Below are 26205 nucleotides of genomic sequence, written 5' to 3'. Positions count from 1 at the left end.
TGCTGAGTCAGAAGCTACACCGAGGCTCCCCATTAACACATGAGACAAAAGGCATCCTACACGCTGTTTGCTCCCTGCAAAATATTACTTTTGACTTCAATTCCACAACTTTCCATTATGATATTAGAAATGTCATTATTTAGGATATGTTTAGCATTGACCACGTTAAATTGTCTAAAAACGACTCAACCTTCGCTATATATTTTGTTGATTTGTGTATAAATGTTCTTATGTTATACCAGGCTTTTCAAGCAAATGTTCAAATAAAGAAATCCGTGCTTTTATTCACTTAAAAGTAGGCTGTAGATTCTTATTTGACCTCTGGGGAAACATCAGATGATAAGTCAGAGAGTGAGGAACGAACTGAGCAAACATGAAAAGAACTTTTTTCAACAACATTTTTGCCTGCATCACGTCAAATAGACTGATGGACCTAACACTATCTCATGATGTCCTCAACCCATGTCTTTTGTTTTTATTCAGTTGATTGAGAGACACCTTACGGCAGTATGTAGTTATGAGCATTCAATTTATCGGTAGATAACAATAAAATGATCTGCAATTCTTTTGATAGTCGATGCATCCCTTAAATTGTAACATATTAACTAAATAAGCCTTTTCAGCTGTGATGATTTACTGCTTTGAGTTGAAGGTTAGTATTCAGTCTCTATCCCCGGTATACTTACAGTGAAATTTGATTTATTCGAGCCCACAGGAGAATTCTTGTGTAATTTCTATGTGCAAAGTGAAGACCTGCCTCTTCAAACTAAGAAAATGAAAACTAATTTGGGGTCTACTCTTTGTCAGTGTGACTGAACACTTATTGACTCAACTTGATATCTCAAATTTGCTCTCATTTATTCTGATCTTCACAAATTTGCTCAAGTTCAGTAGTGGGGAAACTGTCATCCACTGTAATAAACATTGTGTTCAGGTTACTGAAAATCTGTTATTAGTTATATTAACTAGTCCTCTTAAAATGAATTGAATTACTTTACTAATTACTGCATATAAAAGTAATCATTTCTGAAGGAAAGTACATTTTGTGGTACGGTTAAATGTCTAGTCATTGCTATATTATTTAATCGTTGCTGTGGCTAAGTATAGGAGAATACAAACTGAGGGTTGCAATGTTTTAAGCATTTCCACCTGTATGCTACACTTGTATTGTCTTGGTCAGACATGAGGATTTAGTAGAAGACGACAGACATGACGCTGGATGCACATGTTAATTGAGCTTTGCCACAGGAGTTAATAATCATATCTGAATAAAGTTTCAAAGTTTCTTTATTTTACACTGTATTTCTATAGAAACATTACAATCACTCTGATAAAAAGCAAGCTTACACTGGCTGAACTTACCGTACATCATATAACAGAAAATCAGAGGGAATAGGCCGCGTTTGTTTGCCGTCTTCTGCAGTTGTCCCCAATTTTGCGCTATTTAATTTGAAAAAGTAAGAACATACATCCAATTACTGTCAGAAGAAGTGGGATAGCAGACAATGCTCCCAGCACTGGTATTAACCCACCTAAAAAAAAAACAACTGCTGAACCTCACGCTCACATAATACGAGAATAAATCACATGATGCGTCACTGTGGCAGCGGTGCAGCACCCCCGGTGCGTTGTTACACCGTTTCCCGACACAGTTCGCCGCCACAAACAAAGTCCGACGGGATTCGGAGTGAGTGGAAGGGAGGTCGACTAATTATCTCAGCACAATCTCTTTGGTGTGCAACCAGAGGCGCCGCAATCTCCACCAGCAGAGCATCACACGGCATATTGTATGAAATATGTATGACGCAGCAGCAGGACATGTTATTCAGGCCATCTGGAAATTCTCTTCACTCTCTCATGAAACCTATGAAACCTATAACATCAAATATGAACACATACATGATGTATCAGTGTGCTGCGTGTACCGGAGCACTTTTGAAGTGAACATCGGGTTGTTAAATCAACTAGAAACGATGTAAACAAGAACAAGAGGTTCAGCAGGAAAGGCTTGCAGGATGCGAAAGCCTCATTACTGAAAAGGCTCTGATGTACTGTCATACATCCTACAAGCAACTCCACATAACTTCCCATATGTGCAGAAGAACTTTATGACTTGGATTGGTTTCGGACAGATAGAGGACATGCAGGATTAATAAACCAAAGAACAACTTGACGATGCACATGATCTGAGTCCTGATCTGGCATTTAAGTGTAATATGAAGCCTGGATAAGAACTCCGGAGCTCTCTGTGCAGTGGGAATGTAGAGAAGCCGGAAAAACGGCCATGCTTGAAATTATTTATTTTCAATCCTGTGAGATCGCAAGTTGAATATGTGAGGAATGTGTGTATTTCATGCCACACTCTCAAGAATCGTATGAAGTTGTTCTCAAGAAATCGGCCTTTTGTTTTCTAACGAGACAATTAAAAGCATTATCACAAGAAAATCAACTTGTGATCTCGGGGAGCACGCCCCTTCTAGGCTTCCGTAAAATTTTGAAACTTGTTTTATATAGAAACATATAATGTGTGTTACAGAACCTGAAACCTCAGTTTTTACTGTTAATTGTATTAGGAAGTTAATAACAAGACTAGCTGGTGGACATGGCTGGAGTAGATAAGGGAAATATAGATTTGTCAACTCCGTCCTGAAGATTTGAGCGTGTTCCACCTTTTTTACCTTTGGGCATTCAGCAGCTGGAACATATGACTTTGGTTTGGCAGCACAAAGTGAAACACTGGGAAGGTGAATCCTCTGAAAGATTAAAAGAGAGTTTTCCATAATCATCACAACATAGAAAATAAGAAAAACACTGTCTTGTGTATAAAGTTCCTTCCACTCAGTTTGACAGGTTTAATTACATATTGAACAAATCAGCATCAAGCACTTTTCCTGTGATTTGTGGTCATTTTTAATTGCCCCCCCCCCCCCCCCCCCCCCCCCCCCGCTTCTCTCACAAGCCCAGACTACCACATGGAAGATGTGGCAGTGTAGTTGACCCCACTCCCTGAATAGCTATCATGTGAAGAGAGGCTGACGGCCCAGCCAGTTTCTTGACAACTTGATTCACTAAAAAGAGGCAATTGGGAAGAGTGGCGCTCTGGAAGAGTTCCATCCATGCGGGTAAAGAGATGGGGGGGGTGGAAATAGGCTCATAGTCAATCCACTTAAAGGAGGATTAATGCCTCAGGAATGACATGTGGTAATGCCCGCCACATTTTCTGACTACTACAGTTTTTCGTTAAACGGCAATAACAGTCATGAGGGATAAACAGTCCCCGTTTTCGCCCGTCATCTTATGCGTCTCATCTCCGCACGCTACACTGCCTACCATACGTTAAGGTTAATGTTCAGCTTTCACTGAGACACACTGGTGCTTCAGACCAACCGTAATGTTTGAGCCCACTGTTTGTCATGTGGATTGCAATTTAATGCATCTCATATTGTGTCCAACTTCATACAAGGACAACATATTCAGCAAAACCTTCAGTATACTGCGTTCAATAGTGTGTATTTACTGTCTGTCCTCTCTCCTCCTAGATGACCCCACTGTGCAGGGCCTGGACAAGTCCCGGCATCTACAAACGGGAGAGATGATCATAATTGTGGTGGTCTTGGTCATGTGGGCAGGTGAGCTTGAAGACTGTGTGTGTGCGTGTGTGTTGATATCCAAGTCAGAAAAGAAAAAAAACTGAGGGATGTGGATGTTTTTTTCTCGGCCAATCACGATTACCGATACCAATAGGATAACTGACCGTTTTGAATTTTAAAAAGACGTTCCTGAACTGCTAATGCACCCCTGAGGGTACGGAAGGCTACGATGCAGTGAGCTAATAATGACGATGTAATGACATTTGAGTCACAGTTGCCGGGTTGCTTGTGTTGCCAGGCCAACGATTGTCGTATCTGACCTAAATGGACTGGTTAAAAACCAATTACTCAAGTTTTTGTGTATAAAATCTGAATAAATAATAACTTAGGATATTATTTTCTCAAGACTTCACTTTTGAGTGTAGCAAATTTATGAATGAATGTTCAGTCTGACAGGGAAATACTTTAAAAACCAAGTCTTCAGGCACTTTTTCTACCATAAATAACAACAAATGTACAGAATTCTGACTTAATATCAGAATCAGTGCTGCAGCTGAAGCACATGATTAATGTTTGATATATAATGTAAAAATTATTGATATAGAAAAAAATATTGATACCACAATGTTGAGTTTTTTAGGGTGATACAGTAACACGTCAGTCTTACTCTTTGACCTTTTGAAGGTTATTAATAAGCCGATTTTAAATCCAATACGATGTGATGTCTATAAATCCACTGCCAAGCATCAGAGGTTATTGATCTGTTGTTATCAATAGTGAAATTACATTAAATTCATGCTTAATAAGCTAAAAGATAATTGGACTTCTCTGCAAATTGTCAACATTTGTCAGCCTCAGTGATGGAGACTAATGACGCACATCAGAGAGAGGTTTCCAACTGTCGGTCAGCTTGGAGCCACATCAATACATTCACACACCAATCAATAAATAGCCAGACAAGTCATTAAAACAGGACCTATAGGATCCCTTACAAGAGGAAGTCAAGAGTCCAAAAAAGTAAAGCACCACGCACTCAGAAATAAATGTTACTGCTCTGAACATCCCGTCTCTTTAAGGCTTTTTTACGTCAGCGATGTCAAAAACACATCACGCTCTCCTGAGCATCCTCTGCATCCGAGCTCTCTGCGTCCCAGTCAGATTTTCTCCTCCTTTGAGGAAATGTGTGCTGATTAATGGAGTGTTGAGGCACAATGAGAAGTGGCATATCTGACAGGCTGCCAGGAGCAGGGTTTCCCGCCCCCGAGCACCAGAGTGAGATGTTAAATAATACTAATGAGAGAAACCACAGTAACACTGTGGAGGCTGTGGAGAGTGGGAGTGAAAGAACAAAAACACCTCGTGTGGTGGCGTATTCATAATGGACTGCTCATTTGCAGCCAGGCCAGTTTGAAGTCAGATCTACCTTGTTCTTTCATAATCTTCTGATGCATCAAACAGCAAATTCATCATCTGCATAACATAGTTTGTTTATTTACATGTTTATTTGTTCTTTTCTGTTGTTTTTTTCCATCGTTATCTTTTATCTTTTTTATCTCTGGTACTTCCTGCTAGCTTAGCTTTGGAAAAAAAAAGAGAATGTAATTATAAGCTACTCAGGTAACTGCTTTGATTTGATGCAATCTCATCTGCTGCATCATTCAAAGTTTCTATGTAGTAAACAGTAGCTGGTTAGTGCTTTGCAATGTTTGTTTTTTCTTTTTACTTGGGGTCCAGGTTAGTTTTGGTTGAGCTTTAGCCCCCAATTTCTGCTCCGAAGAAAAAAAGGTTGCAGCATGTCAACAGTGTCATCACTAACTCCCACGAACTGTAGCTGCCGTTAGCTAATTAGCTCAGTTAGCTGTGCAGCTAGCAGGCTGGACCGGGAAAGCTTGCAGCACTGGGGACGTGTTGGTGTTTTCATTACTTGAGCAGGAGCTTTGGACCACAATATTTTGCACTAGGGATGTCCCGATCAGGTTTTTTTTACCCCGATCCCGATCCGAGTCCTTTAATATTTAGTATCTGCCGATACCGAGTCCCGATCCGATACTTAGCCTTAACTAATATTTTCCTAGATAATACAGCTGCATTAAGAAAAAAAGTACCTGCATCTAAGCTGTTCCTTAAAAGGTTTTTATTATTTTGTTGAAACAAAGTATATACTTTCATATAGCTCTTTCTTATTCTGCATATGCTATTACAACACTGGCCTCCACCTTCCTTGTGTTAGCAGGTGAGTGTGTGACGCTGCACTGTGACAGCAGACCCTCGTGTACAGCCAGCTGAAGTGTGTGTGAGATGCAGCTCACGCTTGGTACCTCCATATGATCCTTTGCTTATTTCATGTACTTTACGTTGTCACATAAAATGACGTGGACAGGTTGCTTGTCTATTAACGCGTTCAGCATCTCCTGGATTGCCTGCTTTACATGCTCTGCTGTATGAGACCCACGAAACTCGTGCGCATATACCGGCATGTTGTAACTCGAAAGTGGAATAAATGTAATGCAGAGATGGTAGGGCATACCGGGGATTCAAAAACTACAGGTGACGAAGAAAACCCTGATCCTCTACCACGGAGATGAGCTGGTTATCCAGAGAGATTAATTTGATGACCCTCTCTGTAATATTTGTGGACATGTCGCTGAGGATATTTCTCATAACTGAAAGTATCCGCGAGTGTTCGCTGCTTTGGTCTCCTTGCCTGTACTCTCGAGTGAACACGTTGTATTCTTTGAGTTTTTGTTTTGTATATGCTGTATCAAATGAGAAGTAAAATGCATCGCTAAACGGCCATATAGCAGATGTTCCACGTCGCCGTTGGACTGCTTTCGCTTTCTAATTGAGGTTATTTCCACACTGCAGACACTTTATTCACAGGTTTGCCAGAGTAACACCACGCGCGCGTCTGCGTTCTGCCACAAATTGTGCACTGACGTTAAAAAAAAAAAAATCGGGCTTGGGTCCACTTTCAAAATTGCCGATTCCGATCAGCGGAAAAATGCCCAGATCGGCTCCGATCCCGATCCTACAGATCGGATCGGGACATCCCTATTTTGCACCTTTTCATATTAATATTTTACCCAACAGATTAATTCTGTTTAATATCTGGGGACAATTTTCTACTAAAACAGCAACAGGATGTGTAATAGTATAAGTTTAAAATAAATGCTGAGTAGCCACTAATGGATATTGGTTGACAAACTTGCAACATATGGACAAAAAAAAAAAGTGCTTCTGATCTTCCTTCTCTCATTACAAAATCTACATAATGTTCAGTGTGATTGTTCAGCGTTAAACAGGTTGTGTTTTTAGTTGCAGTGATTTTGTAGAATATCATCATAAAGGCACACAAATGACTCAACCAATCACACAAACGCAGCTGCAGTTTAACATGAAACAAACGTAAAACGTAAATGACCTAACGCTTACCATTTATGTATGACATAGCTTCAAATAGTGGAGCACACTAAGTGTGTCCACTATTTGAAGCTACATGTCATACATGAATAATAATTTGGTAATTAAATCAATTATGCTATGCTACTCACAGTTTTCATTACCGGAACTGTATATCAGTTTCTGAATATTTAATTGGCCTTCAGCCGAGGAAGGAAGTTAATCGCCCCTCGGATATAAATAAAGTTTTTTTTTTTTATTGAATTAAATTGATGAATTGTGGCCATACGGTGCTCATCCAAAACTGGAGGCAGAATTGCATCTGGCAGACTGCAGAATGCAAGAAAAACAAAAACTCTATGGAGAATTACTGTCTTCCAAGCTCTCAGATAAAGACGCGGACATCGCCTCGTCCCTCGGGAGCAGATTTCCATTATCCGCATGGCCTTTCAACGTGCCCCGCTAGAGGAAGTGGTGACATGTCTGTGAGTGACAGTTGCCGCCTCATGACTGAATTCCTATCCTCTTTCCCTGCATGTGTGTGTGTGTGTGTGTTTGTGTGTGTGTGTGTGTGTGTGTGCGTGTGCGTGTGCCTGTGCGTGCAGCTGTTATTGCCCTCTTCTGCCGGCAGTATGACATCATCAAGGACAACGACTCCAGCAACAATAAAGAGAAGGCCAAGCCGTCGTCCGAGAGGAGCACACCGGAGCACCACAGCGGAGGGCTGCTGAGGAGCAAGGTGAGCACGACTCCTCTCAATGAATGCAGAATGTTGTCACAGACACAATCAATTTTCTGCACACTAAAAAACCTGACCGCTATCCTTCTCCATGTTCCCCTAACACCTTTGAAGCAGCATCTACATGGATTACTGTGGGCCAGCTTCACAGCAGACACTTTGGCATGCCATGTGCTTTATCCCACTGAAATATATCAAAATGTTGTTTTCTGCCGATGATGCGCACATGTAATGTTTTTGTTTTCATGTCGCACCATGCTGCAGTAGCACTCCCCCCCCCCCAGTGAATAATAAAGTGAACATAATCTAATCTGTGAGCTCAGCCAACTGCCATCAAGTGCCCGCCACCTCTTTTGGCACTTCACAGCGGCAAACTTGTTTACGCCGGATATTAACGTGATTACTGTAGGTTTGTAGAATACAGGAGCATCTGGCTCTGCAGCACAGGCTGGGAAACAAAACAAAAAAAAAGCTCCAATATGCCACGATTAGGGACGGATTCATTGCGAGATGATGCTGGGCGAATGACTAAAACATTTTCCAGCGAAGGTTTATCTCGCTCCTGAGGGGTGTGAACTATGAAAGAGTGGGTGAGCGAGGTATGTTGAGCCTAAAGCCACCATCATAACAACCAGAGTTTAGGCTTGAAATCGGCTGAAAAGCGGCTTTCTTATCAACTACTTTGGAAATAGTGTCATACTATAATCAAAACACAAGCCATACACGTTTACGCGAGAGTATGTTATATGCAAACTCGTTGAGCCGTACTGTCACATTAATGTGACCAAATGGCACCCTTTAATCACAGTCGCACTTATGGCGTTGCAGGTTTTTTTTTTTCAGCCACGGGAACATCCAACAGTGATGGAGAAAATCTGAGCAAAAATATGGTTTTATTCTGTTTGCAAGGGCGTTTTTTCCTCTCACAGAACTAGTGAGTGCCTTTGCCGTGCTCCCTGGTAGACAGAGTCTGGAAACAAGCTGATCACCTCCGTCCTGACACTCATCTCTGGCTGAAGTTTTAGGTTTTTGTCGAGCCAGCTCACCCAAAGAAAGCTTGGCTATGTCAAACTCTCTACTTGCTCTCACAGTAAAGGGCCCTGTGCTGTTCTCCTCTGCACATTCAAATGTCAATTAGATTAACAGCAACAATTTGCATGATTAAAATTCAAGACAAACACTGACATTTACTGTAATTGCTTAGCAAATGAAACCTCCATGAAGGACAAAAAAAAGAGAGAAAGGACCAAGGACCATAACTTACAATTATTAACGGTGAAAATAAGCAAATATGTAAAAAAAAAAAAAAAAAAAGGGATTAAATCAATTGTATTCACACATGTATGTACAGTATATGTATATGTTAATATTAACAGTAAACTATTGTGCTCGGGGTGTCCACTAGCTCAGTTGGTAAAGCAGGCGTTGGTAGATATTCAGAGGCTGTGTCCTCGCTGCAGTGGCCCAGGGTTCGAGTCTGAACTGTGGCCCTTTGCTGCGTGACACCCCTCCTCTCTCTCATCCTGTTTCCTGTCATTTCTCTAAACTGAGCTGTTAAAGGTTGAAATCGTGGGATGCTCAGTGGTAAACAAAAGAACTGTTGATGCTTTAAAAGATATGAAATTGAGTCACTGGTGAAGTTTTGTATATGTGAGAGATGCCTTTAAAAGAAATAACAGATAGCAGTGGACAGATTTTAGCAGTAATGAGGCCGCGACCTAATCGATAACGCGTTGCCAGTGTCGACCTCTGCCGAGGATTTTAACGTGGCAACACACTGAGTCGTCTCGTTTGAATTAGCTGAGGGGCAATCGTTGGCTTATCTCTCCGTCCATTCCTCATTAGGTGGTGTTGATCTGATGCTTCTGTCAGAAAGGTTGTGATGAAGACTTCAGTGAGTCTCTCTGGTGTCAGTCAAGAGTGCAGTTGGTTCAGTTTCATGAAAGCAAAAGTCCCTCAGGGAACTAACACACTCTCACCAATGGCTGATGCAAGAGAGAGGAAGTAAGGAGGCAGAGCAGGGCCAAAGTTTTGTCAACTAAAACTATATCTCAGTGAAAAAACAAAAACTGTTCATTAATATAGGCATATTGATCTTAAAAAAAAAATAAAAAAAAAATGTACATTAATATAGGTATATTGATCTTCAACACATTTAAATGTCCCTTAATTAAAAACTGCCATGGATTTAATACAAAACAAAATATAGGTCTTTATTTTAAACGTTCCTTAATTCTTACGGAACCAATTTGTTTACTTTTTAACTAACTGAAAAAAGAATTTGCCACTTGACATTTATTGCTACAGCTTGCTAGCATTAGCTTGCAGTGCACAAATGAAAAATGGTGTGAGGTGCAACAATTACAACATTTTTACTACAGTGGCACGCAGATTATTAATAACTTCCAGAATTTGAATACTACAACCTGGGTTCTTGGATCCGGTTTCTTCATCCAGAGTATTGGATCATTGTTTTTTCTCTCCGTGATCAAAGTGTTTGAAGAAATATTAATCGTGATTCTTATCTCTCCTGTCTGTTGCAGTTTCATCCTTCTGTGCCGTCCATAAACATCATCGAAGTCTGAGAAGAAGGAACCCCCGTCCCCGCTCGAATCCTCTCTCTCTTCCACCATCGATGCATTCCCGACCTTTCTCACTGATGAGGGGAAAAAGCTGACAGAAATGTTTCTGTGGGTCATCATCAGTGAATAAAGGTTGGCCAAGGCTGTCTTGCAAAAGACGCACATGCATGCACAGAGTATTTGTTGGGAAACAATAACCTACATACACCCCCCCCCCCCCCCCCCCCCCCCATACACCATCGTAAAGTACGTTAGCTGACAGAAACCTCCTCCTGCAGGTTTGATAGAACTTAAAGTAATGTTAACCGACGGTGCAGTTAACACTGATGTCTTTGCCAGGTGCTTGGTATGTTATTGCAATACAAAAACACACAATATGACGTATCATCTCTGGGAGGCCTGTCTTCGTGACTTTAAATACGCAGTGTATTTTTGATATCGGCATGTGCGATTAGACCCCGCGTCCACCCGCTACGGGCGAATCAGCTTTAAATAAACCAACATTCCCCATCGCATATAGTGTTAATATATCGTCCAATCACATGTGTACATTATCCGGGAAGATTGTGTATATGGAGAGAGCGCGAATATATCCGAGATCCATTTGTAAGAGCCACCATAACGACATGTAATATTTTCTAATTATTGAAATGAAAACTTACCATTTTCTGGATAGCATTGTATTTTTTTTCATATTTCATACATAACAAACATGATGTCTGTGCATATTTCATTCATTTACTAAAAATGAAGTTGCATGCAGGTCATTCGCCTGTAGAATAGCGTTTCGATGTGCATTCTAAGTTAGGTCCCATAAGCGGAGAAATAAAAACACGATTGCAGTTCTGTGACGCTGTTGATGTTTCCTTCTATTTCACCTGCTTTTAGAAACAGGGCGCCATCTTTTATCATCCAGTAAATCTTGTACATTTTTCCTGACAATTGTATTTCCTGAAGTGTAAAATAAACCTTTTGAATGTCCCATTACTACATTGCAGCTAGTGTAATGGAGTCTGTCTCACTGAAATGCATAAATCACTTCCGCTGTGCACGAACTGCTCATCAGCTGTTTAAATGAGCATTATCTGCTGGCCAAGGCTTACGGTTCATTAGAAAAACGGCACTGTGCACAGAATGTGTGCCAGGTCGCCTCTCAGGACGTGTTTTGACGAGGGCAATAATTTCAAAGTGCATCAAATTAATGATACAGTTAAAATTATTGTAAACTACTTAACACATATAGTCTATTAAAAGTGATGCAATAAATCCCGACGTGTACAGTATTTTGTGCGCACCGCTAGCATTTTCTCACTCTGGCTGTATTTTTTATTTTTTTTTTTGGGATAGGACGCCAGGTGCATTACATCTCAGACAGCACCCTTAAATTGGTTGCAATAATTTTCAATTTGTGTTCCCCTTAAAGTGCTTTAAGAGAACACAGTTAATCTGTCACGTTAGCCTCGCGTTGCAAAAATAACTAGACGGTAGACAAAACCACAAAACGATAAAACCACAACCCAGGCCGGCAGTAGCTAACTCGTGATTGGGTTACTAAACACTAGGTAAGAAAATGAGAACCTCTTTCTAAGATCTAAAAGGTGCATTGTTTTGTTACCTGAACTTTAATTGATATAATGTTTGTTTCTCAGTCGTCACAACTAATACACAAAGCAGAGAAAAAGAAGTAAACTGTTTGGGCATATTTAGAGGTCAGACATCGGAAACGTAACCGGCTGTTTGGCGGTCGAAGCTACCGTATCCATCTGTTCTTCTCACTCCAAAGTAAAAACTGCAGTTATCTCACCAACATATATATTATTCACAATGAACCCGAAGTTCTGAGACAAGTCTGTCTGCTGCAGTACTTAACAGTACACATTCAATAAGCCATCTCACCTGGCCTTTAAATTAGAATGCTCCTAATCACAAAAGTAATTACACAGAAGTATCTAAGGATGCAGCTCGGCTTAAAAATAGAAAGTGATTACAGCGTCCCAGGGATTAATAACTAATATTCTCCACCCTCCATCTTTTCTCCCTCTCTCTCTCTCTCTTTTTTATATAACTCTCTCTCAGCGCTGCGGGCTTCTTCCTACCATTAGTTGTTTGGGTGATTTATGGGCCGTCGTTATGGCCCGAGATAAGCTTTGGTGAGATTTTTTAGATGTGAGTCAGAGATTTCCGATGTATCTATAGATAGATGTTTTCAATGCAGGGTTTGCATAGGAGTCTGCTTTTCATTATTGCAGCCCGCCCTTGGTCCCCATGTGCGGCAATATTAGCAACCTCCTCCTCCCGTTCTCCCTCTTTACTTCCGTGTATTTCTGCCTGAGTAACGGAGCAGAAAATAGATGGACGAGAGGAATGGAAGTAAGGATGTATGTCTTTTGAAACTTAAAAAAACCCCCACAGGTGTTACTGGTCATGTTTAATGAGGCTTTCTCGGTATGCTGTCAGTAAGTTTTTTATATATTTTTCTATAAATCCGGCCATTTATCCCCCTCCTGTTGCACATGAAGAATGTTTCATAGAACTTCTTCTCTCTGCAAACGCATCAAAACAAATAACACAAACTGGACATCAGGTGATTCAGGGCGGTGATCTGCACAGTCATACCTCCGACTGCAAAGGGAAATATTCGCAGCAGGTTACTGCCCTCCGTACGCCCCCTTTTTCTCTGTTGCAGCAGTTAAATAAAACATTAGCATATCTGACCTTCACCAGCCGATCTCTGTGGATTCTCAATATCAAACGGTGCAGCCATTACCAACACAACATAAAGCCATTAGCGCAGCGTGGAAACGCCTTATCAGTGGCTAATTAGCCGTTTCAAAATTGCGTTAGTTGGCCAATTAGCAATTAATTACACACTCATGAATGCTGAAGGAGCTGCTCGCTGGCAGATCCCAGGACACGGCGGGCGAATTCGACATATATAATAATAATAATTAACATATCACCTGCAAAGTTAAACAAGAATTTCTGAATTAAAAGCTAGTGAGCTGCAGACCTTAGAAATGGTATTGCGTTTTGTATTAGATCTAAATTTGTGTTTCCTTCGACTCATTTAATATAAATGTTAAGCTAAAGGTGACAATGCCGTATTTAAATTGCAAAGTGTTCTGACAAAAGAAATGTACATTTGTCAGCCGATCCATTATTCTCTTTATATCATCATAACACCGCCTAAACGTAAAATGATGTCTAAATTAAACTACGCTTGCATAAAAACAGGCGTCATGACTGGTTGCTGTCGGCCCTGCAGACGTGTCATTCAGGTGCAGTCTGCTTGCAGGGAGATTAGATCTGCCAGGGATTCAGCACAGCAGAGCAGAAAGCAAACAGGCTTCCTGTCGTTGACTCAGCGTCCTCGGTCAGTCGCGTGCACAACTGATCAAAACAAAGCCATTATCATTTTTAAAAGCAAACCGCTGTGAGTTGTGGTCACCTAAGCACACAGACAGACAGACAGGCAGACAGATGCAGTGTGCAAGCAGCTGTGGTTTGTTGATTCATCGCACGGAATAACACCGAGTAACCCTCTCAGTGTCCGGTGGGATCTCTGAGAAATATCAAAGTGCAGTTTTTGATCTCCTTTTCCGAAGACAGGTATGTAACTCCAGAGAGTCCCTCAGAGGCTCCAACTCACCACCTTCCTCCATGCAGGTAGACCAAAGTGGAACAGGTTGATATAAGTGAAATAAAAGGATGTATTCGTATTTATCAGTTTTTACCTCTGAATCACTGACGTCTGAACGAGGGGCGCGTCGAACGTTTGGAAGCCTCGTCCGTAACAATACAACAAATCAGTATTGAGAAAAGAAAAAGATGTCCTTGCTCCGAAAATTCATACGTTTTTATCTATCAAAATATTCTGCTTCATTCCGTTGTTGCCGTTGAGCCTTTACGAAAGCAACTGTTGTTCACGTGGTAAAAAAAAAAAATATTCAAACACACATTGAAGGTCGACAAACCTTGTCTTGGTTTTGGTTTTACTTTCCGGACCACCTTTGGTTTAGTCGCAATAAACAATTTGCAGAGTAAGATGTGAAAATATTCCAGCTCTACACGTTACTTGTTTTAACCCGCCGCTGATGCCTGATTCCCTGCCGCGGCGCGCCCTTTCTGTCCCCGCCTGCGGTGTCTACTCATCCTGTGGCTAACTGAGCCGTGAGCTAATTAGCTAGCAGCGATGGCTACAATCAAATATCTGCAGTTGTCGGTCACCGTGCCCTTATATTTTAGAGCTAGCTTTAAATTCTGGTTATATTTGACTAATTAAGCGTTTATCCAGGCGGTCTAACACCATAAATTACATTTATATACCCATAAAAAGCAAAAATCTATTTCATCAAAAACATACCAATTTGAGTCCTAAGTGCTGTATCATGGGCAGCTGGAATTGTTTCAGTTTCTTAAAAGACGTCTCACCTCGCATCCAAGAAACTTCTTCAGTTCTAATCATCTGGAGGGGAGTTGCAGGCTTTTAAACCCTGTGTCTAACCCCTCCAGTTAGTCAGAACTGGAGAAGCCTTTAATGTAAAAAAAATAAATAAATAATAAATGACAGCTCGTAGCCACCCTGTGAGTGAAACCTTGAGTGATCTCCAATAATCTCTGTGTCGGCCCTGCACCGTCTGGAGATGGGACTGGAGGCACCACGTCTGCAGTAATTAAAAGATCTGCATACTTCTGTAAACAGTCATCAGAGTGAACAAACACTCAGCTAGCGCTGTCATCCCACGGAAAAACACACGCACGTCAGATCAGACTGCGTTGTATACCAGCAGAGCACGGAGGGAAACAGCTCTCATCTGAACTTTTGACACCTTTTTTTTCCAACTTGCCTTCTTAATTCTTCATCTTGCAGTGTGAGGAATCATCACATATAAATTGTACCTGAAATTGAATTGCCTTGGTTATAGAATATACTCATAACCGCAAGCTGCCGGTTTGATTCACTTAATCATATGTTGCGCAAATATGTAAACTCTCATCAAAGCTCATATTGACATTTCTGCCTGCACCTGGTGTTCATCCTTTCAGGGTTTTGAGCAGTGGGCTGAGCGAACAGAGGCGTCGATGCGATTGCGTCAATCAGACGAACAGACAAGAGGAACGTCCTTGGTTAGGATCGACCGGAGTCGGCTCGAGAATATTTGAGGGAGAGACGGAGAGAGAGCGAGATAGAGCGAGATAGAGACATAATTAATTCAATTTCATGTTTAAAGTGGAGAGCTCTGTGAAGACCGCTGTAAATCAAAACCTCACACACTCAGATGTTTGATTTCTGCAGACTGAGCTTGTGGTTATTTAATGTGCCGAAGCTCATTATTGATCGAGTCGGAGAGCGTTCCTGGAAAATCAAATTGATTTGCTAGAAAAAAAAAACACACATTGTAGTCGTACTGTCTAGCGCTACTGAAGGCCGAGACAGAGAAAGCAGTGAGGCTTCTGCGAGCGGCCTCAAGTGAAAGAATTGCCCCCCGAGTGCAGTGACAGTTTTGTACAAAGTCTTTTATTAAGCATAAATATGTAACAAACCATAACAGTTTCCAAATTCTGTACATGTTTTTACACAGCTCAGGACAACTGCTCGCGGTGTTGACACAAATTCCCTATTATCATAATATCACAACACTGCTGGAAACCCACTAATTGCATAGATAGAAAATAAGCACCTTCTTTGAAAGAGTAAACCGATACTGTAAACGTCAGTGGTTAATTTGGGTAGTAAATAGCTTATCAGACGATTCTCCTCTTTTCCCAGTTTTTTTTACAAGCCTCAGATGATTCCTGGCCTCAAACCGTCACAGGCTGATTTGTATTCAGCGCACTCCGGACTCAAATTGGCACGTTATACCTCTGAGTGCCCACTCCTGCATGGGGAAACAAAAAGTCTCGCCCGCGCCAAAAGATTTGCAAGATTTCGCTGGGAATCTGGCCACATCAGTGCGCTGTACAACATCATCCCGGCTACGCGAAACAAAACTCTTGGGTGCCTGTGCAGTGCAGCAGATCGATTCCATCCCATGTAACATAACTCATACAGGGACCCATCAGTTCTAAATAAGGACGAGGGATTGCTTGAAAATTGATTAGGGAAGGGCAACACTAGGTGATCCAAGTGTGATGTATCGACGAGCACTGCCTCGTGGTGAAACCGTACAGAAACAAACACTTGCATCCGGCTTTTGGTTTGTCGTTATCAAAAACCGATGCCGGGTCTGAGAGCTCCTGGATGACAGCCCATCTCCAGATATCACTCAATAGCACTGAATCAGCGGATATACTGAAGCGTGATCAATCGGTTCAGTCAATGACGGAGCAGATAAAGGTTGGAAAATGTGGTAAAAATCACTTCTGCTCGTGAGAAAAAAGGGCGAGGCAAAACGACGCCGCCGCATTTCGACCTTGAACTTTACAGTCGATGCCGAGGCGCGAGCACAGACGAGCTGGAGGGCTATTTTTGAAATCCTCTCCCTTCCTTTTTTTTTCCGAATATGCAGTGACGGTCGGCGTCTCTGCCAGTCAGGGACGAAACAATGCAATTAAGCTTCGTGGCGTAACCTGATAAGCCATCCAATTATTCGGCAGCGGGTGTCATGACAACACCGAGCCCCGCCACCCCCCCGTGCCGTCACAATGATTCTCAGCCACGATGCCATGAATACAGAGAGAAAAGACCACTTCAGCCAGACTGAGGTGCAATATAATATCCTCTTGACAGTGAACATCTTCCGAGCGGGCGGATAAAAATAATTTGCGGGGGGCGAAGGGGACGGAGGGCGCGTTGCATGGCACAGAGTGGAAAATGTGCGAAAAAAAGGTGATTACTGACTTGAGAACAGGATAGTTCATACGTTGTACACAGCACGTGGGTTGCTAATGGATATTTTGGTGCAAAAAAATAAAGCGAATCCTGTTGAATCCAAAAAACCACCATCACATTTGTACAAATCCTCTAACCTAATGCGAAACACACAAGCATCTACACATTCACATCTCAACAAGAGGGATAATCATTGTAAAAAAAAAAAATACAGTAAAAACAAACCCTGATTCTATTCGTCCTACGTCGTTTACAATGACACAGTGCGCGTACATAAATTACACAGCTTTGACGTTGAAAAAATACAGCGTATGGAAATAGGTTTCTTTACTCTAATAGGTTTGGCCTCTTGACCTTACACCATCACTATTCTGCAACACTGACGTGATGCTTATGTACAGCGGACTGAACGGAAAGTGGTCGTGACATTTTGGTTACGTGTTCAAGTAAGACGGCGTTGGACCCGATTGTTACAGGGGCGTCAGTCCGTTTCTGCAAAAGACATGGTTGCGGTTGTGTTGTTGAAAAATGGACTCTTTATTGTCATAGTTTACACGAAGCAAGGGTTAACAATGGATCAGTGGTGCTGACTACTGAATCCACAACAGTGAGGCTCGTCTTGTTTGTTTTTTGAATGGATCTTTAAAACCTGGTTAAGGTTTGTTTACCTTAAAGGGGCACTCCATCAATTTTACAAGTCCAGTTCAGTTTGCTCGTCAAGCAAGCTTGACGCTGTAGTCGGTGTTGGACAGGCATACAAGAATAACAAAATCTTTAAATTACTGGCCCTCCATCCCCACCATCGTTTTTTGTGTCTTGTTATGATTGAAATGAAACCCATCCGGTTCATTTTTGTGTCGAGGACCCTTGAAAAAGCCACCTTAAGCTCAATTTAATGTTGGCGTTGCAAAGTCATCTGTGGATGTCAGCTACAGTTGCTGGGGTCAGTGTGGGGGAGGTTTGAGAGGCCTGGCAACTCAAAACCCTACAACTCTGCGTTTTTGTTTTGTTCTGAGTAAAGGGAGGGTTTAAAGATCAAATGTGAATGACATAAGTAAGCGCTCTACAGATTACGCGCGCCAAACAAATACTTTTTTCTTATAAAACTGATCTACTGATTTTGGAGGTTGGCCCAGACTAGGGACTGCAGGTGAGGATATCTTGGCCTTTGTTGCTTCAAATTCAATCTTCCTTACATAATCCGTCTCCTTTGACTCCCTCAACTGAATGAATTTGCGGAGCTAAACCAATGGAGTACCCCTTTAAATGTGAAGAGCATTAATAATGGTCCCTAAACTCTAGTTTACTGCACTGCCGCTCCAATAATCGGACAGATTGAACAGAGGAGCTGTTAATGTCTTACACCACTACAGAGAGCTTCAAGGTCCAAAGCATCTCAAGGCCTTCCTCAGCAGGAAATGTTGCTTAGTTGTCATGGTGATGGTTTGGTTTGTTATCGCATGTCCAAAATGAGACTAAACTAAATTCTGCTTTCACTTAATTCATTTATATTAGTGAGTTTGGATTATCTTTATGATCTGATGCCACATCACCACCTGCTGTACCGCCCAGTCACCGGGATAAAATGTCGGCAGTTAACATTTCTGCAAACCACACATTTGTACACGTCACAGGCATATTGACATTTTCCCGCAAAATGTATAATATCAAGTTCACGTTACGTGTTAATGACCTGACTTTCAAATCCAGAGGTGGAGGGAATGGTGATGGGAATGGTGCAGTTTGAGACCGTGTTTCAACATTTGTAAGTGTCACACCAATGGGTATTTTTACAGAGACCATGGATTTTGGTGACCAAAACAGGTATTATTGTGCCAAAACATGATCTTTTCCTAAACCTAACCAAGTGGTTGTTGTGCCTAAACCTAGGCAGACCATTAGCACAGTGTTGTTAACGATATAAAACTTAAAAATGAACCTAAAGAAAACAGTTGCCAGCAGCTGCAACACAAACACATGTAAGGTTTCAACATATCCTTGGTTTGCAGAAGCATACATTATGCCAACATTAACTCCAGTGATTATGTCGCAGTCTAACAGACTTCCCCTACATGAAAACTGAGCAAATCTGTCGGCTGAGGAAGGCCATGAGATGAGGTTAAAAAGTCTCGGATAAACAAAGTGTTCCTTGTGTTTTGTTTCATTTTTAACGGCTGGAAAATAAAAATAAAATAACTGAGCTTATGTTTGATTCGTTGGAAAGACGAAAACACTGTGCGACTCTTTCAGCCACATTTCTTCAATTTCCAAGGTTGATTCTGTCCTTTCGTGACAACACAATTATTTTGCAATTGGCAAAAAGGTAACCCACGGATGAAGCGTGTCTATATGCTTATAACACTGAATTGAATCACAGCAAACTAAATGGTGAACGTCTACATCATCCGATATCACGACTGAAGATTTGCACCATGCTTTGCTGAAGTCGCCAAACGCTCGACTTCTTCCAGTGGCTGCTGAGACCGACGGCTGCTATTCTAGCAATCAAACGCCAAGATCAGAGAGGAGATGACAGCCTTATATACACACTCACATTTCTGGACTTTTTGATGCAGAGGAAATCTTCATATGAATGTACAAGCAGAATTCCACATGCGAAAGTACTTTTTTTTTAGTTTAAAAAGGAGACAGTATTCATCCCACTGTCTTTTACAAGAACTTCCTTTGAGTAGAGATGTGTCATTCTCGCTCGCCTCGCAGTGTTGTGTGCACCGTCTTTCATCTGGCAGTTTGTTAGAATTTGAATATGTCTGGAGATGGCTGTTTACACTGAGGGGAGTGTGTGTTGACTGGCAGGCATTCACAGAAATAGCAGTTTATGATATCAGGGTTTTCATTCTGGCCTCTCTGCAGCAGCCGCCGAATATCAAACAGAGCCTCTTTGATTCAGGTTGTGCACCGGGAAGCGTGACATGTTTTTCTCTGTTTGTCCAAGTGATGAATGCTGTTTTGTGTTGTTTGCTGGTCTCCTTGTTGGGGCCCGTGGTTATGATTTCTGTCTAATTTCTGTGGTGCTGCGAGTTTGGCAGCTCTGGACCGTGCGCGTGTTATTCAAACTCATTGTTGCGGATAGAAAACAGATTCTCCTCGGAGACTTCCTGCCGACTCAGAGCTGCATCGTCAGTGACGGGTTCGGAGCGGGACTCGGCCAGTCTGACAGAGACAGAGAGGAGGAGAGAAAAGTGATGCTGCTAAATATTTACTCGTCGAGAAGGGTTTACAGGAGATGCAGGTTGGAAACTGACAAAAGAATCAAATGTATGCAGGACATGAAGAGGATGTTGGAATGACTGTGAATGAATACAGTTTATTATGAACACATTATAATCGGTCTATATAGTTCTGTGGTAATTACCAAGCAACATATATTTGCATTTTCTTAGATTTATCCACAAATATCCAGAATAATAACCTCAAAATGTGTTGAACATTACACCAAAATGGTTTTATAACAATATTCCGGGAAATTTTACAACTAGTTTCTAGTAACCAGTAACATCCTCGCCACTAAATTAAAGTGAGTCACTCCGGCTTAATTTTCAAGTTCCCACAATCAGTGTCCTGTAAGAGATAGAGCAAATTGGATTTTTACTTTAGCACCATCTACCGGTGAATGGAGTCACCCTTCACAGCAGCGTGGACGATTTACGTCTGATGATGCTACTGGAAATTGGTGGCAAATGAATAATTATGGTGGCATTTTCTTTATGGCCACAAGGTGGTGCTGTTGTTGTCATGCTTAAATGCTCATAAAGAACTTTTGTATCAAGTTTCATCAACAGAATTGCAGAAAATGTCATGTTATGTTGCTACTGTAGTGCCCCCTGGGGGTAGAACCGAACAAAATTTTACACATTTGTGCTGCGATGATACGTATACAATTCCTGATTGAATTTTGCATTAAAGCGTGACAGCCGAGTTTGACGAGTTTTGACAACCAATTACAAACCAACGTTAAGTGACACCAAAAAAAACGAATACATAGGTTTAATTCAGGGTCATCTAAACATGGTTTGTACCAAATTTGGTGAAGATAGGATATAAAAAAAAGTGTCACACAGCTAGTTTCTACCAGACGTACATTTTTAAACATGACACTCTCTGCAATTTAACAATCACCAATCAGACTTTCCCTCTGTAATACTGTAGTTGCTTTCCACAACTACAGCACCAGGCCATTATTGTTTATATCCCAGATGTATTCAATGGGCTAAATTACTTGAATATGTCTTTGTGTGCTCCCTCCTCATAAAGATGTGTTCACAAATGCGCAGATGTTGATGGTTTCCCTCGTGGAACGGATCCGTGAGGCATGTCGGCTCATTAGAAGCGAATGGCAACTGATGACTGATGATTTGTATGGACAATGCAAACGATGAAATGGGGATACGTACCGGTGTCCATCTCCTCTACTTCCATGTTGCTGCGTGTCAGGTGGGAGACAGAGAGAAGTCGTGACAGTGTGACTCGACAGATTAAGGTGTGTTGAAACACTCAAATGAAAAATAAAGAAATATCTCATCACAATTAAGACAAGGTTAAATTATTCAAGCACTTCAGCGGTTGCATAATATTCATCTCAACTCCAAGGTCAACATTCATTTCAGAAAAATCTCGAGTCAAACAATTAAATCAAACCCATTTGAACTCAAGCTGATGTTAACAGTTGTCAGCGCCAATTGCCCCGAAGCCTCCACTTGAATAACTATGTACGATTCCAACAATTAGATCCTTTACGGAGGCATAAACCCTGACCTGTGCAGTTGATTAAAAATGATTTGACTGAAGTGGGTTTGGCTGCCTCACTTACAGCTAAAATTACGAGACTACGAGGCGGTGCTGTCGACCCCGAGAGACTGATCTGCCGCTTACGCTTGAAATGAGGTGATTTAAAGTGAGCCACCAACATACACATATAAAAAAAAACTGACCCCAAAATGTCATCTTTATATTCACACATTCTCTAAAAAAAGAGGCTCAAAGAAGGAAAATGAGGTCAAGAGGCCTGAGGGTAGTAGCGATAGCCTCAAGGAGGATAAGAACAATGCCTCTTCAATTATTTCGAGTGTGTAAACAACTAATTCCTGATCAGACATTTGAATCATAGAGGCGAAACGGTTCACAGCCGAGGCCGCGACAAACTGAGAAAAACAAGGTCCCATGATGACTTCAGAGTCTGTAAGTCTGTAAAACACTGATATACTGTCGGAGCAGTGGCGGCCTGAAGGTTAGAGAAAGCAAGCTTGGAGGGTTCAAATCCCTGGACCGGCAGGATAAATCTGGTTAGGGTGGGGGGAAGTGAAGGCAACGCTTGCTTCACCCTCATTATCACCACAGGGGTGCCCTTGAGCAAGGCCCTCAAGACCAGGTGAAAATTAATGCTTCAACACCGGATGAAGTCGAGGTTACCAAACTTTTTTTTCCCATCAATTCCCCTGCTTCACAAGCAAATACAGAGGACAGTGCAAGTCGCACAGCCAGAACTCAAATGTTTATTCTCACCTCGCAGTATTTCATTTTGAATGTTGTGCATGTGTTGTTTTGACGACTTCATTGTGTCTCATTTCTCGATCCATTTGTAATAAAATCAGTTGCTAATATTTTCACAAGTGATTGGTCGTGTCTCACTGAAGTAGAATGGCACTCAATAGAGCGCATACCTCAGTCGAGGCCTAACAGTCAAACAAGCCTAATCCAATGGCCCTGTATCACCCGAAATTTAAACAAAACCCATAACTGCTTAACCATAATTGAAGCTCACCAGTTCGTGGATCCAAATCAACTTGTACTGATTCATTTATACCAGCCACCCAAATACGGCAGATGTTTTGAACGAAAATGCTGAAAAGAGAAATTTAGTGAGAAATCAATCGGGGATGCGTCCCTTTATTGCCATTTTATAGAGCAATTAATAATGTGGAAGGAAATAATTAGCAAGTTTATCCGTGATGATTGTTAATTGCAGCCCTTAAGCTTTTCTTGTAAACTGCAGTCAAGCGTACGATCCCTGAACATCCAGGCAAAACAGAGACCGCGACCCTCCTCCGCCGATCTTCCCCACCTCGCGCATAACACTGAAGCGGCTCGACAGCCATGACGGCTCACAGTGATCTGGAGACTTCCGTGTTTCAGGGCAGATCTTATCCACCGTTCGTGCAACCCGCCACAGCAGAGCTTGACATGCTCGCTGACCTCCGCGGAGGAAGTCTGCTCTAACACTCCGAAATCCTTTAGCGCTTCCCCCTCCAGGATGTCAGATTTAGAGGCTTCTCTTAAGCGTTCCACCTCCTCCGCTTGACAACTCGAGGTCAGAGTATCCTATGGAAGCCTGCTGAGAACGGCCTCCGCGATGACCCGCCTGCCTCCTCTGGTCTCCCTCCTCGCCCGGCCAGCTTTCACACAAACATTCCAGTGCAGAATCTCTGCCTCGTGTTTACTCGTTTGCTTTGACCCACGTTTTTTTTTTTTTTCCCCCGTGCTCAGACACAACAAGCGGATCCATTAGCCGCAGGCAACGGCACTTAATGAGCTGCTCTTCTCTCTTCATGGAGGGATAACACAGCTCTGCAGGACGCACACACACACGCATCGGCGGGTTGTGCGAGGAGATGAAAAGCCATTCAGCGTGCTCAGACACTCGCCGGACTGTTTGGCCTACATTTACTAACATTTTCTTGGGCATTATCAAAAAAAAAAAAAAAAAGTTTGGATGGGTTCAGAGTTTTGGGAAGTCGGCTACAACACAAAACTTAAACTAGCCCAAACTCCATATGTATACAGTGACGGTGCAGAATAAGGGTTACCAATGTCCATTTTACTTTTGAGACACGCGTTTTACTCTGTGGGCATCTCACGGCTACAAAATGACTATTTCACACACTGTCACACTTTCAAGGAAAAAAAAAGAAAGTGTTGCATCGTAGTCCAGGTTCAGAGATGAAGTGCTAAAAACCACAGAGTGCACTTGCGGAGTCAGTCACCGTGCCCCTGACAGCTCTGTGATCATGTTGGCAGTAAAAGGAAGTCATTTTTATGGCCTGGAAATCGTTCAAGAGTGTCAAAAGACTGCTCGCTAGACGCACATGATTCCTCTAGTCAGTCAGCGTAGTGCTGGAAACACCCAAACAGACCAAAAACCTAAAACTGATGTCCCTGCTTGGAGGTACAGAGCTGAGAGTCTGGAAGTACACAAGAATATGACACCAGCTGAAGTTGAACGCAGATATTTGGGTGTGTTTCCACCTAAAAGACCAGCGAGCTTATCCGATATTTACAACAGTTCCTTCCTACAGAAGATCAAAACTGTTACGATGGTGAATTCTTTCTTAATCTGATGGTAAAAAAGATTAAATATGCAGGCGAGGAAAAGTCGGATTTCTACAGATTTCCCCAAATGCAGAACCATTTCATTACAATCCCTTGACGAGATTCATTTGGCAGGATGGTGTAATTAAAATACTCGTATCTGCTTCTAACTCGCGAACATAACGCTAGAATTATATCCTGTATTACTCCTAGTTTTTTTAAATAGATTATCAGAGCAGGCACTTTATATCAAAGGAGAAATAGGACGAGAAAAGCGACAGAGTTGTCCCTGTGGAGGAGTCTGCGAGCGTAATGGAGAGAGCTCCGTTTTCATTACTTCTCTGCAGGAGCGACACAGTCTGGTTCTCGCCCTCATAGGGAGATCACACAGCGGACTTTAGGAGAAGTATTTAGAACTTCAATCCCTTTTTTAGAACGGACGACCTGCACCTGTTTAAAACCTCGCAGGTGATAATGAACACTGCGGCCAGAAGTTGTAAATGATGTAAACTTGAGGCTCTCTGATCGAAGACTGCATCAAAGTAAAGACAGCTCATTAAATATATAATGAAGGCATTGATATTCTCCCTCTGAGGACGCCAACATAAATATTTCATGTTTATAAATATGTGGTTAAAGCGGACTGAGATTGTTAAACCCTGGGGACGAGACTTCAGATGTAACGTATGTATATTAGCATTCCTCTCTGCTGCTCGTACATATTTTATATTTGGTAACAACGATGGATGATTAAGATTAAAGCCAACTGGGAATGAACTGGATTCTCTTTCTTGTTGACTTCTAATCTCTCTTTTTTTGTCTGCCCATATCAATTTACATTTGAAAGTTAAGTCAAATTTTTTTTTTTTTCCTTATAATCTTTATTATTAACATTGGTTTCGTTTCTTCTATATGATAGTGATCAAAGTGGTTTCTAAAAGCTTACCACAGTCCTATTAAGAGGAAATGATAAGATACTCTGCCTTGACGATGGAATGAATTGAAAACTGTGAGTTTTTTCTTTGCTTGTTTCCCTTTTCCCACGCATTTAATTTAGCTCAAAACACAATTGTCATAACAAGCTAAGACATGACTAGAGGATCTCTTAAGCTCTTTCTGTAAATCCAATGGCTGGCGGTTAAAACCACTCACTGTCTCACTGTTAAACACACACTAATTAGACACTCAGCCAAAAGCATAATACCCGTTCACAATATAATCACTTTTTTTGTCTGAGAGGAAAAAATATCAAGAAAAAGTACTTCAACATAACACAGCTGGCTGTGTACGAGGTTCAAGATCAAGATCAAGATCACAGCCAACCACTTGATCTCGGCCGTTGCTTTTGCTTTAATTAGAGTCGACAGCTGCCCGGCTCTCAAACTCAGTCAGTGTGGACTCTGAGAGGAAACTCTCCTTGTTCATAATATCTTCTTCATTCTCTAAAAGCTGTGGTTATCTTTACAACCTCACCAAACACTCAGTAAAGTGACCAAACAACCATTATGACTCGAATCTGTAACCTTGAGACACTTGTCCTCATCAGCATGGTTGCGACGTCATCGCTTTGCATTGAGTTACCTGAAAAAAAGAAAAGGCAGCCTATTGCATCTCCCCGCCTGTGTCTGTCCCGTCTGTGTGAATTTCAATAAAAATCTGTGTCAGTCAAAGTGTCACATGAAGGTTTTCTTATCTAAAAAGCGTCTGAAAGGTGACGGACAGACGACTGTCACCCTC

At 41.7% G+C, this 26205-nt stretch overlaps 2 protein-coding genes across 2 annotated transcripts in view; one reads left to right on the top strand and one right to left on the bottom strand.

The window, feature by feature from the left end:
* fndc4a (fibronectin type III domain containing 4a) overlaps positions 1-11307 on the top strand; it is a 30045-nt gene extending 18738 nt beyond the window's left edge. Inside the window, exons 4-6 of the mRNA XM_030404381.1 lie at positions 3540-3629; positions 7595-7728; positions 10272-11307. Of these exons, the coding sequence (XP_030260241.1) occupies positions 3540-3629; positions 7595-7728; positions 10272-10313 (266 nt within the window). The 3' untranslated portion in view covers positions 10314-11307. The remainder of the gene's footprint in view (positions 1-3539; positions 3630-7594; positions 7729-10271) is intronic.
* A 4499-nt stretch (positions 11308-15806) lies between these two features.
* The window catches only part of LOC115574041 (low density lipoprotein receptor adapter protein 1), a 53134-nt gene continuing 42735 nt past the window's right edge, over positions 15807-26205 (bottom strand). The window contains exons 9-10 of the mRNA XM_030405223.1: positions 21558-21586; positions 15807-20316 (exon numbers count right to left, since the gene is read on the bottom strand). Coding sequence (XP_030261083.1) covers positions 20270-20316; positions 21558-21586 — 76 coding nt within the window. The 3' untranslated portion in view covers positions 15807-20269. The remainder of the gene's footprint in view (positions 20317-21557; positions 21587-26205) is intronic.

This window comes from Sparus aurata, chromosome 22, assembly GCF_900880675.1.
Source record: "Sparus aurata chromosome 22, fSpaAur1.1, whole genome shotgun sequence".
In the NCBI taxonomy this organism is placed as follows: Eukaryota; Metazoa; Chordata; class Actinopteri; order Spariformes; family Sparidae; genus Sparus; species Sparus aurata.
The sequence above is the reverse complement of the archived record's forward strand: the minus strand, read 5'-3'. Positions and strand labels throughout refer to the sequence as shown.